The 14,817-nt window shown below is 41.2% G+C and overlaps 1 protein-coding gene across 1 annotated transcript; it reads left to right on the top strand.

The window, feature by feature from the left end:
* Positions 1 to 1,964: 1,964 nt before the first annotated feature.
* Positions 1,965 to 4,244, top strand: LOC116820426 (protein BTG1-like). Its single transcript, XM_032772888.2, has 2 exons — positions 1,965 to 2,276; positions 2,730 to 4,244. The coding sequence occupies exons 1-2, from the start codon at positions 2,159 to 2,161 to the stop codon at positions 3,080 to 3,082; spliced, it is 471 nt and encodes a 156-aa protein (XP_032628779.1). The 5' UTR covers positions 1,965 to 2,158; the 3' UTR covers positions 3,083 to 4,244.
* The last annotated feature ends 10,573 nt before the right edge of the window (positions 4,245 to 14,817 follow it).

The raw sequence follows: 14,817 nt of genomic DNA on the forward strand, positions 1-14,817 counted from the left end.
ACTCACTGTGCAGTGACAGTCAAAAAAAAAAAAAGAGAATGTTGGGAATCACTAAGAAAGAGAGGGATAATAAGACAGTGTATTGCCTCTATATAAATCCATGGTATGCCCATACCTTGAATACTGCGTGCAGATATGGTTGTCTCATCTCAAAAAAGATGTATTGGAATTCGGAAAGGTTCAGAAAAGGGCAAAAAAAATTACTAGGTGTATGGAATGGTTGCCGTATGAGAAGAGATTCATAAGACTGGGACTTTTCAACTTGGAAAAGAGACAACTAAGGGGGATATGATAGAGATCTACAAAATCATGACTGGTGTGGAGAAAGTAAATAAGGAAATGTTATTTACTCCTCATAACACAAGAAATAGCGGGTAACCAAACAAAATTAATAGGCAGAAGGTTTAAAACAAAAAGGAAGTATTTCTTCACACAGTCTACTCTCAACCTGTGGAGCTCTTTTCCAGGGTATGTTGTGAAGGCCAAGACTATAAAATGGTTCACAAAAAAGTTGATAAATTCTGTTTGCCAGAAGCTGGGAATGGGTGACAGGGACTGTATCATTTGATGATTACCTGTTCTGTTCATTCCCTCTGAAACACCTGGCATTGGCCTCTGTCAGAAGACAGGCTACTAGGTTAGATGGACCTTTGGTCTGACCCAGTATAGCCATTCTTATGTTCTTAAATTACTTCTCTTTATATCAAACTAAAGAAAGCTTGCCTATCCAAATGTTGCTAGGATTTAAATTCCTTATTTGTTTTTTACATTATTGCTCACGCTTCTGAACCTTCACTGCTAGGACAAACCTCTTAACTGTCATTTGAATCCAAATTGCAGGAACTTATTTTGAACTTGCACACCAAATAACAGATAGTTTTGAGGTGAATAAGTCTTAAATCTCGTTGTGGGTTCATCTCTGACCCCAAAATCTGTCTCTAGGGTGTGACTAATACTTGGATGGAAGCTGTTTCCCTATTAAATTGAAAACACTATTTTTCTTCCCACCTCTAGATAAAAATCACATCAATCCCAGTAATACTGATTTCAGTGTTTGCAGTTAGGAAACTCAAGAATGACTGTAAATGTGATCCACTCTGATCATTACCCAGCTCCCTGACTCCCTAAGGCTCTCTCAAACTGGCTTTTGTCTGAGGCTGATAAAAATGAAAAATGTGGAGAAGGGGATAAACAGTCGGAGCCCATCACACTTAATCTCTAAAATTCATGTTTGGTCATTTGGGGTGTATATTAAAGCAGGCTTCTTAAATGGCCATTCCCAAGGACTCTGAAATCTCCCCGCTGCTCACACACAAAGGGAAAGCCCAGTACATTACAGCCCCTAACTGTGTGTGTCATGGATAAGCCCGGTCTCCTCCTCCTTTCACCAGCAGGCCGCAGGGCCTCTCCCCCTCTGCGGCCTGCACAAGCGGCGCATGTTTTCACCTCAGCCCCGCTGCTCGGGGCAGAGGAGGAACCTCGCACTCCGGTTACCCCATTCCAGACCGTGTTTCTCCAGCCCCATCGCCTGACACGACAGTGCTCGGCGGCTGAGGGAGTGCGCCCCGCTCACGCACTCTGCAGGCACGGCTCCGCTGACCCCAGCCTGTCCCTCGGGGGTTGGCACCCCTCGCTGTCATTCTCGCTCGTGGAGTTTACCTCGTAGCCAATCCTATTGCCGGAGTTCGGGTTGCCCCCTCCCTCTTCAACAGCCCCTTGCTCGGGCTCCAACCCCTCCTCCCACAGATATACACAAACGGGGCTTCTGTTTCCGCCAGCTCACGGCAAATCAGGACGGGAGGGTGCTCTCGGGTCCGCCCGCGCCGACTGCCAGCCAATCGGGGTGCAGAGGCCGTTGGTGCGTCTTGGGGCTTGGAGGCCGCTCTCTGTGACGCAGTGGGGGCGGGGCGGTGCCATTGGTCCTGCTGGCCCTGCCCCACGGAGGGAGGGTCCCTCACTGTTTACTCGAGCTCCTTCCCCTGGGGGTCACTGTAGTAGCGTCGAGTGGGTGGCGGGGGCTGGCCGCGCGTACCGCACCACCCAGCGGCTGAGCCCTGCGCTGGCAGGGGGCCAGGCGCGGATCGTGCGCGCGGCAGGCGCCCGACCACTCGGTCACTGGTGTGGGGCGCTGAGGAGGCGGACAGCGGGGCCGGGGGCCATGAAGACGGAGATCTCCACTGCTGCGGGCTTCATCACCCGCCTGCTGCGCACCCCCGGCGGCATCGGCGACGAGCAGCTGCGCTGCTTCAGCGAGTCACTGCAGGAGGCGCTGCGAGGTGTGGGCGGGCGGGGGCAACCCCGAGTGCCGGGATCGGCCTGAGCCCCTCTGTGGGGGAAGCAGGGTTCAGAGCCCTTGAACTGCGCCTAACGCCCTCCCCCTCCGGAGGTGTCGGAGATGCCCCAGCCGGGCAGTCCAGCACCCCAAGAGGAGCCCTTGCCCTCTGCTCCCTTGTCTTTGCCCCTCCGTCCCGCGGCGCGTTACGGCCTCTCTTCCCTTGTTCGGGCCGGCGGGTGGTTGGCGCTAGGGAAACCCTCCACCCCTCGCCCGGCTGAGGCTAAATAGCCCTCCATTCATTAATATCCCCCCTTCCCAGGGTTAGTGCTGTGAATCCCTGTGCAGCTGGAGAGCCCTTCATAAGTGGATTGAGGGAAGGTTATCGTGTTGGAGTTGCTTGGTCTCCTTGTGCCAGCAGTAACGTTTCTGTCTTTCTCTTTGTTCCGTCTCGCAGACCATTATAAACACCACTGGTTTCCCTTGATGCCCTCCAAGGGTTCAGGGTACCGATGCATTAGGATCAACCACAAGATGGACCCCTTGATAGGGAAGGCAGCCGGCATGATTGGACTGAGCCATCAGAGACTCTTCCAGCTCTTACCCAGTGAATTGACTCTTTGGATTGACCCCTTTGAGGTGTCCTATAGAATAGGAGAAGATGGGTCTATCTGTGTCCTTTATGAAAGCCCCCCACCAGGTCTGAAGACTGCCAAAGCTCTGGAGAGTAGAAACAGCTGTAAAGAGGAATGGAGAATTGGCAGATCAAGCCCTTCCAAGAATTACAACATGATGACAGTTTCTAGTTAAAAATTAACATTTCTTGTACAATGATGTATGTATGTATCCCAGTTTCATAATGAAGTTAGATGATGTAATTGAGATGTTGATTTTCACCTCATAGCCATTAAAGTTGTAGCAGTACTGCCAAGTTCTTTGTTGTGGCCAAGGGCTAATGTATAAGCAGTTATTTAAACTGCATGTAATTTTCTGGATTGTATACTGTAAATGAAATGTACAGTCAGCTGATTGTTCTACAGATATATATTTTGACAGAATCCTTGGCTATTTATAATAAAAAGAAAAGTAACTTAATTCTTTCTTTACAATGGCTTTTAGTTTATAATAACTTTCCACAAGATTCCTTATTGTTCCTAGAAATTACTTATTGAGTAACTTCTAGGAAAAAAACACAGCTCTGACCAACTGTAATTAAAAATCTCTGTAGTGACTTGCCTGTACAAACTTTTCTCAGGGTCATAAAATTACAGCTGGAAGGCACAAATGACAAATATAACTTTCCTGCTAACAGATTTCATAGCGAAGAAGTCCTATCGTGCCCAAGCAGCTTTCAAAAAAGGAATTGCTTCCCTATAAACTTAAAGACTATCTTGGAGCAAAACAATACAGTAGAGACATGCTCAGACAACTCTGTTCATCCAGTTTTCAGTACAATATATAAAATCTTTTAATGAACATAAGATATTTTTCAGAAAAGTGTGGTTCTTTCATCGTGTCAGTTCACCTTGACTTGTTTTGATCTATAGACTTTTTTTTTCTTTTCAGACCTGCTCATATATAAATTTTGAGCAGTTAGGAAGGTAGAACACATCTGACTTAGTAAAGGACTTATTTATGCTCCTTGGTGTTTGGCTGTTAAATTGGAGTGAGTTTTCAGTTAGTCATAAACATCTTTACTACAGAGTAAGATAGTATATTCATCTTAAACCAGATGAAAATTTTACAGTTGAATGTAGTAATGTCTCACCTATATCCTATTTTACAAGAAATCAAAAATTTACAGTACTAATAAATTGTAAAACTTTACATTTTATGCCATTTTAGTCATTTTTTAAAGTTTAATTTGGTAAAATGTTAAATAGGGTCTATGGTACTTTATCAGTTACAGAGAGTTTGATGGAAGCACTGGTTTTAATAAAAAGTAGGCTAATAGCCTGCCAAATAGTCTGCTGTGTGGGAGATTTTGTTATTAATGCTTCACCAAAAGATAGAGTGAAATTGTTTGACGTGGTTTGTTTTTTAGTAGTCATAAGATATGAATTTTAATAGAACCTTTGAGGACTGCATACCGCCCGTGTTCATGTTTTCAATAGCCCTGTACTAGATCATAGTTACGTGGTTAATAAAAGAGAGCTTTGTCTACTGTCAGCATGTTAGCAATAAGCCTTGCAAAATGTCTCATTAACATGGCAAAACATGCAGCTGATGGACAAGTCCAGGCAAGTTAGAAATGGTCCTTGTAACTTAGCTGAAAATAATCCATTTCTGTTTTGGAAAAGCTGGTGGGCTTTGTAACTGCTGGTTACATCCTAATTAACTAGGTGACAGTGGTTTTATGTAACAGGAACGATTAATCTGAACAGAAAGCATAACTGTTACATTCCTTAAAAAAAAAACACCTTAAATGTTAACATACACTAAAATAACTTTGTGCTATGCTTCTAATATGCCACTCCTACCACACACAAATGTAACAATCAGTTCTAAACAGATGTTTAGTAGAAAAAGTAACTGAAAAAGAGAAATTAAAAGTTTCTGGAAGAAGAATATGTTTTGAAAGATGGTAGAGATGCTGTGTTTTTGTTTCCTGATTTAAAACTACAAAATATTATTCCTTGTTTACATTCTCAAGAAGGTATAGTCATGCCTAGTTTTCATTGAATGGAATTTTAGATTTTATATAGATAGATAGATGAAAGTTGTGTTAAAATGGAGTTTAGTTAGACTAAAACTGACCTTGTAATATTTATATAGTTGGAATAAATTTATGTCTGTATAGGGTGAGACATTGCACAGTGAACTGTTTCAGCCTAAGATGATGTAATATTACACATATAGGTCTAATAATGCTAAGGACTGTAGTATGATTGTCTTGTATGGTAGCACTGTCTTTTGCATGGAACTGCATAGCAAAGAATTCCAAAGAAACAGGATCGGGGCAGGGGAAATAAAAGAACCAGTTTCAGTAACCTCTGGGTTCTTTCAGGGCAGTCTTGCAGAAGCTAGAAAATTATTATTTCAAGCTGTGAAATTACTGGTTTGTGCTTTGTTTGGAGGAACACGTCTTTGGGTGCTAGCTAAAGAGCAGCAGGTACATTAGCTTTGTAGGACATTTTAGGACACTATGTCTACTGCAGAGACAGTTCCCTGGCTGTGGTTTGACATGTAGACAGAGTATTAAAAAGATGAAAATGGCAGGCTTTGTCAAAATGTTTTTCTTGCATGTTGCCTTCCGTGAAATTCTAAAGTGGATAAAGTGATGAAATCAGTTTTTGAGGAAAAAAACCCATCTGAAGATAGTTTTAATTAAGATACATTATAGCTCAAAGATACCTCATCATGGAATAAGGATTACAAATTCAAATTCTATAGTATGAGACAATATAGTCATGTAATGTTTAAGAAAAGTTTTGTAAATGAGTTCCAGTAGTTCATGGATTAGGGACTCAATCTTATGGAGCTCCAGGGGCCTCTCTATAGGTTAATCTTTCTATCTACCCAATGGGACTCCGTGCTCAGTCTAGAAGATACCATCAGAGATACTTAGTTTTGAGGTTCTCAAACTGTGAATTCATGTCTCCAGAGATAACATGCTTGTTAACAGCAGAAATGTTTTTAAATAAATAAATAATATATAGAGGTGAGAAATAACAGACCTCAACCCCATTGTCCCTCTGCAAATTTGTGTACAGAGTCAATCCCTCGCCTCTCCCTAAAAGTGCAAAGTTTCAAAAAGTTCAGTGAATAGAAGATCGTTGGGGGCGGACTAGATCTGGACAAGGAGAAGAAGTCTGGAGATAAATGTGAGAAGGGAGGGACAGGCAGTAGAAACAAAAGTGAAACTGTTTGAGCACCATATTCCAGAAGTCTTGAGGTCTTTCTGAGTGTAGCCTTCATTGATTTGAGATCTACCATACCGTTCTCTCACTAGAAGAAAAAACCTGTAATGGCAGCAGGCTGTAAAAGAGACCCAGTTTGGGAATATTTTAATGAGGTTTCTCTACCTGTGGGTAAGACAGGCATGCGTGCAAAATGCAAACAGTGCAACAAAGAAATGCAAGGCCTGGTGGCCCGAATGAAACAACATCATGAGAAGTGTTCCTTCTCAGGAGAAAGCTGTGTTGAAGATGATAAAAGGAACATGTCTGAACATGGAGGATCTTTAGGTTGGTAAACTTTTTTTATTCCATACTTCTTTCTTAAGGACTGCCTGTCTTCCTTTTGGACTATTCTTGAATTCTCATGTCTGAGCAAAAAATATAGTTGTTACTCTATGGTACTATCATTTTAGATGCCACTATGATAAAAATAAATAGCTGAAATAGGCAGACCTTCCTTTTACAATTTCAACTTTAAAGTAGTACTGAGTGTCAGTGAATGCAATGAGTAATACTAAATGGGCAGTATAGTAATAATAATTAAATAACTGCATTGACTTATTTTGTTTAGGAGAATCAATCTTCAACCTACAGGATTCTGAAGACTACCCACCTTCAAGATCATCATTTTCTATAGTTTCAGAGTTATCTGCCAGTGATAGTGTTTCAGTCACATCATATATGTCACAGAGCCACAGTATATCATCCATAGCAAAAAGAAAAAAAAATCTCCATCATCCCAAAACAACCATAGATATATTTGTGATAAGAACCAACAGATTACAAAAAGAGATAATTGAGAAAAAACTGCCTGGTTTATTTATGCAACAAACTCTCTTTTTCATATGATTGAGAACCCACACTTCATTAACACGGTTCAGTCATTAAGACCAGGATACAGTCCACCCAGACCAGATGTCACAGGCAGATTGCTGGATAAAGTGTATGAAAGAGAAATTGAGCAGTGTGCAAAAAGTCTAGAGAGTAAAATTGTTAACCTGAGTCTTGATGGGTGGAACAATGTCCACAATGATCCTGTTGTATGTGCTTGTGTAACAACAGAAGAAGGGAATGTCTTCCTTACAGAAACAATTGATACATCAGGAAATGCACACACAGCAGAATACTTACAAGAAGTAACAGTAAAAACTATAACAAAAAAAAATTTGAATGTTTAGTATGCGGCTTGGTCACAGACAATGCTGCAAATGTATCCAAGATGAGAAGAAATTATTTAGAAGAGAGTGAGGAGAGTCCCAAGCTAATAAAATGCAGTTGCAGTGCTCATTTGATGCACCTCCTAGCCAAAAACTTCAGTGTTCCAGAAACAAAGGCTAATGTTGTTGAATTGCAAAATATTTCCGTAACAACGACTTTGTGGCTGCTACTCTGAAAAAAGTGGGAGGAACCAAGTTAACTCTCCTACAAGACGTGCGATGGAACTCAGTGGTGGACTGTTTTGAGCACTATATCAAGAACTGTCCTGATGACAGTTTGTGAACAAAATCGTGAAAAAAATAGATGGCACTGTCACAGCCAAAGTTCTCAACATTGGGCTTAAGAGAAATGTTGAACACTTGCTGAGTACCCTGAAGCCAATTTCTGTAGCCTTGAACAAAATGCAGGGAAATAGCTGATTTATTGCTGATGCTGTTGAAATTTGGAAGGAACTGAGTGAGATCTTAAAAGAGAAATATGTAATGACAGAGTTACATTACAAGCATTAAAAAAAACCGAATGGGACAAGCACAATCTCCATCTCATTTTCTTGCAAATATTCTCAATACTCAGTACCAGGATCAGACCTTAACTGCTGAAGAAGAGGAGTTGGCTATGACATGCAGTGCCGTAACAAGGGCGAGGCGAGTGAGGCACTTGCCTCGGGCATACAAAGCTGGGGGAGGGGTGCAGAAAACAGTAGAGAGAAAAGGAAAAAAAAGCTGCTGCCCTCGAGTGTCTACCCGCCCCAACTTGCTTCCCTCAACTTCCCTGGCCCCAAACAGAGAGTCCCTGTCTTTCCCCTGCAGCAACTGCTAATGCAGGGTCCTAGTGTCCCCATTCTCAATTGGCCGGTCAGACTGTGAGCCTGCCCTTCCCCCTCAGACCCTTTCATTTTCCAATGGGACTCTCCGGCAGCACAGCCCCGCCTGCAGTCACTTCTCCTGCCCCATGCTGGGCAGGGAGGCAGTCCCATCCCTCACCCTCAGTGAGGCTACAGTCAGGGTCAACAGCAGGGGAGGAGGCACACACAGCACCCCCCGGCACCCACCAGGGGGGAGGCAAGGGAGATTCCTGGACCTGAGAGGGGCCCTAGGAGCACATGCAGTGACAGTGGTGGGGGTGAGTGTGCTGCTGGGGGGGCAGGAAAGGGGGAGCTGCTCCCCCAGAGCTCGCTGCTGCCAGCAGGGAAAGGGCTAGGGGGAATCCTCTCTGGCCTCTGTCCCGGGGCAGTCTGCCTGCACCCCAAACTCATCCCCAGCCCTGCCCCATTCCAGAACCCACACCCCAAGCCAGAGCTTTCACCCCCTCACTGCACCTTCTGCCCGAGCCCTGAGCCCCTCCAGCACCTAAACACCTCATCCTCAGTCCCAGACAGAGCCCTTACCCCTGCTCTTGCCCTGAGCTCCTCCCACACTCCAAACCCCTCATCTTCAGCCACAACCCACAGCCCATCCCATCCCTAAACCACTTCCCAGAGGCTGAACCCCAATCCCCTGCCCCAGCCTAGGGTCTGCACCCCTCCCTCACCCAAACTCCCTCCCAGAGCCTTGAGTGAGTGGCGGGAGTGGAGTTTGGACAGGGGCTGGTTCTGGGCACAACCAAAATTTCTACAAACCTGCCACCCCTGATCCTGCCCTACAGACCTGAACTCCCAGCTGATCCCTAGTGGCCACTGCTGATATTCAGTGCCTCCCTCCTCTCTTTACCTTTGAGTCCCCCTCTGGATTGTAACTTGACTGGAACCAAAGGCCATCTTGGAAACAACATTACCAGCCCAAGCAGTGAAAAATCATGAGTTAGACCCCCCCCAAAATCACAGGCTCTACCACCGCCCCTTCATTCATTCTTTGGCAGCAGGCCCTTCCCTCCGAGAGGGACTGAGGGACCTGCCGCTGAATGCCGCTGAAGAGCTGGCCCTAGGGGAGGGCATAATTTTATATTCTTGCCTCGGGCACAAAAATGCCTAGTTACGGCTCTGATGACATGGACATCCAGCAGCCATCCCTCCATAATGCCAACTATAATAAACTTCAGAGCTAAGCATGAACCATTCAAGAAATATATGTTTGATGATGATGTTTTAAAGAAAATCACAGACACTCCAATTAGAGATTGTTGAAGTGATAATCTGACTTTTAACAGCAGTATCTTCTTCTGATGGTATAGAAAGAATATTTTCTTCCTTTGGACTAATTCATTCTAAATTGAGAAATCATTTGGGACCTGAAAAATCAGGAAAGCTTATTTTTCTCTTCCAGATGATGAACAAACAGGGAAATGAAGGTGAAGATGACCATTAGCTGCAGAAGCCAATATTTTAAGTTTCTTATGTTGACCTGGCTGACACAGTCGATTTAATATTTTTTTAAATATTTCATTTAACTATTTTAGTTAAAAACGATTTTAACAAAAACAAACCTGATTTTAAAAAACTTGAATGTTTAACTAAATTCAAAAATTCATATGCTTGTGTCATAAACAGATAGCTAAGGGTTAATGTCTATTTCACCTGCAAAGGGGTAACCAAACACCTGACCAGAGGACCAATCAGGAAACAAGATTTTTCAAATCTCAAGGGAGGAACTTCTGGGTGTGTGTCTTTCTCTCTCTGTTGCTCTCGGGTCTGAGAGTAACTGTCTCTCTCTAAGCTTTCTAATCTTCTGTTTCCAGTGTTAAGTACAAAGGTAGAAGAAATAGGGTTTTATATGTTTTTGTATTTACAGTGTGTAGTTTGCTGAAATGTTTTAATTGTATATCTTTTTGGATAAGGCTGTTTATTCATTTTTCTTTTAAGCAATTGACCCTGTATATTGTCAACCTTGATACAGAGACCAGTTTTATGTCTTTTCTCCTTTTTATATAAAGCTTTCTTTTAAAACTTGTTGGAGTTTCTTTTCTAGTTGAGGCTCAGGGGATAGGAATCTCTGTGCCAGGGTTACAGTTTCTCTCAAGGAAAGACTGGGAGGGGGAAATCTCTTTGTGTCAGAGTTGCAAAGCTTACCTTTGCAGGACTCTGACTGAGGTGGAAAGAAAACTGGATCTCTCTGTTTTGCATTTCAAGGAACTGAAATACGGGTGATCGTCCAGGGCCAACCAGGAGGGGAAGCCTGGGGGAAATATAGAGGAGACAAGGGAGGGGGTTATTTCCCTTTGTTGTAGACTCAGGGCATCTGAGTCTTGGGTCCCCAGGGAAGGTTTTGGGGAGACCAGAGTGCGCCAGACACTGGAATCTGGTGTGGCAGCGCTATCAGATCAAAGCTGGTAATTAAGCTTGGAGGTTTCATGCTAGCATCTTATTTTCTGAACTCTAAGGTTCAGATCTGAGTAGGGAAAGCTATGACAGCTTGTTTTGTTAAAATATTGTATGTTTGCTGTTGAAGAAAAAAATCCAGAATACATAACTTTGTTGTTGTTTAGTTAATAAAACAATTTAAATATCTGTCTAATGATGTTCTCCTCCTAATACAGCATGGCAAGAAAATCCTCCAAATATTAATGATTAACTTGTTGAATTGGAGATAGTTCACCTCCCAGTGACTTCATAAATATCTGCTTCAATTACCTTTGGTAAATGAAATAACCAAACAATCATTCATTTTCTGATATAGCTGTAAAACTAATCTGAAAAGTTTTCAAAATAAATCATTTAAAAAATGTATAATGTTTCCTTCTAAAAATGAAACCTACATCTGTCTCTGAGTGGTGAAGAATATGTATTAAGGTTATAATAGCCAACAAGAATGCACTTTTATGTAGAAATCATGATTTAAATCAAAGTGATTTAAATCAAATCCACCCTGTGACAATATTTTGTCTAATCTTGCTTAGAACATAAGGTGATATAACTGATGACTTTTCAAGTATAGTTATGCACTTTTGGCCCAATGTGGATGTTTAGGAAAGGGTAGTCAGTGTTCCACAGTAACAATGATTATATTATACAAGGAGCTCTAAATGTGTATGTATGCCACTTTGAGTATCTCTGTGGAAGAACTGATTACAGGAGAAAACAGCTGGAGGGGAAAACACTGGGAGAAGGAAAAAGTATAGCTTCAGGATAAGCATTGATTTGTTTCTCCAAGACACTGCTTTGAGATAAAGTTAAAATAACCTTGTCCTTGTTATGTATTACAAATCTGTCTGGGTTCTTGATGGTAGTGATGCTGTTATGGAGAGGTCTACGCTAATTTTCATTTCTACTATAAGTGGCAGTATGAGTGATTGTGCTGAGACTCCATAGAATCATAGAATATCAGGGTTGGAAGGGACCTCAGGATGTCATCTAGTCCAACCCCCTCCTCAAAGCAGGACCGATCCCCAACTAAATCATCCCAGCCAGGGCTTTGTCAAGCCTGACCTTAAAAATCTGTAAGAAAGGAGATTCTATCCCCTCCCTAGGTAACCCATTCCAGTGTATCACCAGACTCCTTGCCCACTCTCTCTCAAAAAAGCTAAAAATATTGGCCGTTATAGGGATGGGAATTTTTTGGGGAGTCAATGGAATTAAAGCTCTTTCTTTTCTAGAATATGGGTTTGCATCCTATTGGTTTGGCAGCGACTGAAAGCTTGAGCTATCTAAAGGCTATTCAGTGAGTTCTGTAAAATGAGGTAGTAGTCTTAATTTTTTATGGGACAAGTGTTTGTATTGCAAAAAATCATAATTGGCACTGGCACTTTTGTTGGCTGTTTAAGCAGAACAGTCAAAGTTTGAATGTGAGTGAACTATCCCTACGCTCCCAAGAGCGGTTCCTCCAGGCGAAGATTGGTTCATGTTGACAGCGTGGAAATGGGGAAGCTTTCACTGCTGCCAATCTGGGGATGAACAGAGAAATAAGGTTTCTAAGACTAGTAACTTGGTACCTTTCACTAGAACTACATTCACTTTAATATTTTTAATTATTTTATTGTACTATGGCATAAGAATCAGTGCAGACTTGTTTGGGACAGAAGAGTGATAGACCTGACTTCTTTCATGATATTGCAGGGGACTGAATTTTCTCCAACTGGATTTTCTTCTACAATATTAGGTGAATACATTGTTCTTCATTCTAATACTCTGTAAATTATACCTTAAGGAAACGGCCCTTTGTAGCTTGTGACTTAAGTAATCTTGGGGGAGGCGCTGATGTAGTTGCATTAAAATTGTACAGTACCTCATGAAAGGATCTTCCTTTGGTTGGGGTAACTCATGAGTTACTATGAGGTTCAGCTGCCCCTTCTGGTGATGCATCAAGGTTACTAAATAGGTCACAGTGAAAAACAGTCAGAAGCAATGAGCTGGAAATTAAACTGCAGTTAGGGATTAATTTAGTTTTGTGATTAGAATAAATAATTGGCCCCTTAATTATTTACATTTATTGTTGCACAATCTCATTAAAAGAAGAAGTCATATGATATCAATTGTTCTGCACAACAGCCCTTGTTAAAACAGTATTATAAAGGAAGAAGAAAGGAAAAAGTGACTATTCTGCTAAATTAGATACCAAGCAGTGCCTCAGAGTAAACTATAGTAAAATTTATCAGCTTTTGATTTGAAGAAAGAAAACCATATCAGAAAATGTATTTTTTTAAATTTATTTTAACAGACAAATCTCCCATGCTATAAGGTATGTGAGAAAAAGAAATAAAACTGTAATGCAGGAGATAGAACAAAGATTTAAGAAAACAAGAAAACATTTTTCCCTGTCAGTGGAAGCAAAATCAATTTCACCAAACTGTAAATGCAGGTCTAAAATTACAGCTTTAGAAGCAAGCTTGCTAGAACACAAAACCTAACATTTCTTAGGTGTATGTATTTCATTATTAACAATTAAAAGCAGTCTTAGAAAACAGTTTTTAGCTTATATAATGAAGATGAGCAAACTTATTTTGTGGTGTTTAAATTTAGAACCTTATCCTGAAAATCATTATTAAATGAGAACTCTTTACTCATATGAGTAAACCCATTGTCTTCGGTCAGAGCAACCTATGTGATTAAGTATTACAAATAGGGCTATCGATTAATCGCAGTTAATTCACTCAATTAACTCAAAAAATGAATCACAGTTTAAAAAAGTAATCGTGATTAATCGCAGTTTTAATCTCACTGCTAAACAATAGAATATCAATTGAAATGTATTAAATATTTTGGATGTTTTTTTCATTTTCATATATATTGCGTTCTGTGTTGTAATTGAAATCAAAGTGTATATTATTTTTATTACAAATATTTGCACTGTGAAAATGATAAAAAATAGTATTTTTCAATTCACCTCATACAAGTAGTGTAGTGAAATCTCTTTGCCGTGAAAGTGCAATTTACAAATGTAGATTTTTTTGTTACATAACTGCATTCAAAAACAAAACAAAGTAAAACTTTAGAGCCTTCAAGTCCACTCAGTCCTACTTCTTGTTCAGCCAATCGCTAAGACAAACTAGTTTGTTTACATTTACAGGAGAAAATGTTGCCCTTTTCTTATTTACAGTATCACCTAGAAGTGAGAACAAGCATTCGCATGGCACTTTTGTAGACAGCATTGCAAGGTATTTATGTGCCAAGTATGCTAACCATTCATGTGCCCCTTTATCCTTCATCCACCATTCCAGAGGATATGCTTTGATGCTGATGACGCTCGTTAAGAAAGTTGTGTGTTAATTAGATTTATGACTGAACTCCTTGGGGGAGAATTGTATGTCCCCTGCTCTGTTTTACCCACATTCTGCCATATATTTCATGTTATAGCAGTTTCCCAGCATGTTGTTCATTTTAAGAATACTTTCACTGCAGATTGACAAAACGCAAAGAAGGTACCAATGTGAGATTTCTAAAGATAGCTACAGGACTCAACCCAAGATTAAGAATCTGAAGTGCCTTCTTAAAACCTGAGAGGGACGAGGTGTGAAGCATGCTTTCAGAAATCTTAAAAGAGCAACACTCCAATGTGGAAACTGCAGAACTCAAACCACCAAAAAAGAAAATCAACCTTCTGCTGCTGGCATCTGACTCAGATAATGAAAATGAACCTGTGTTGGTCTTCCCTGCTTTGGATCATTATCAAGTAGAATCCATCATCAGCTTGGATGCATGTCCCCTGGAATGGTGGTTGAAGCATGAAGCCACATATGACTCTAGCACATCTGGCACATAAATAACTTGCAACATTGGCTATAACAGTGCCATGCAAACACCTGTTCTCACTTTCAGGTGACATTGTAAACAAGAAGTTAGCAGCTTTATCTCCTGAAAATGTAAACACACTTGATTGTCTGAGCAATTGGCTGAACAAGAAGTAGGACTGAGTGGACTTGCAGGCTCTAAAATTTTATATTGTTTTATTTTTGAATGCAGTTTTTTTGTACATAATTCTATATTTGTAAGTTCAACTTTCATGAAAAAGAGATTGCACTACAATACCTGTATGAGGTGAATTGAAAAATGCTATTTTG

The sequence above is a fragment of the Chelonoidis abingdonii genome, chromosome 16 (genome assembly GCF_003597395.2).
Source record: "Chelonoidis abingdonii isolate Lonesome George chromosome 16, CheloAbing_2.0, whole genome shotgun sequence".
In the NCBI taxonomy this organism is placed as follows: domain Eukaryota; kingdom Metazoa; phylum Chordata; order Testudines; family Testudinidae; genus Chelonoidis; species Chelonoidis abingdonii.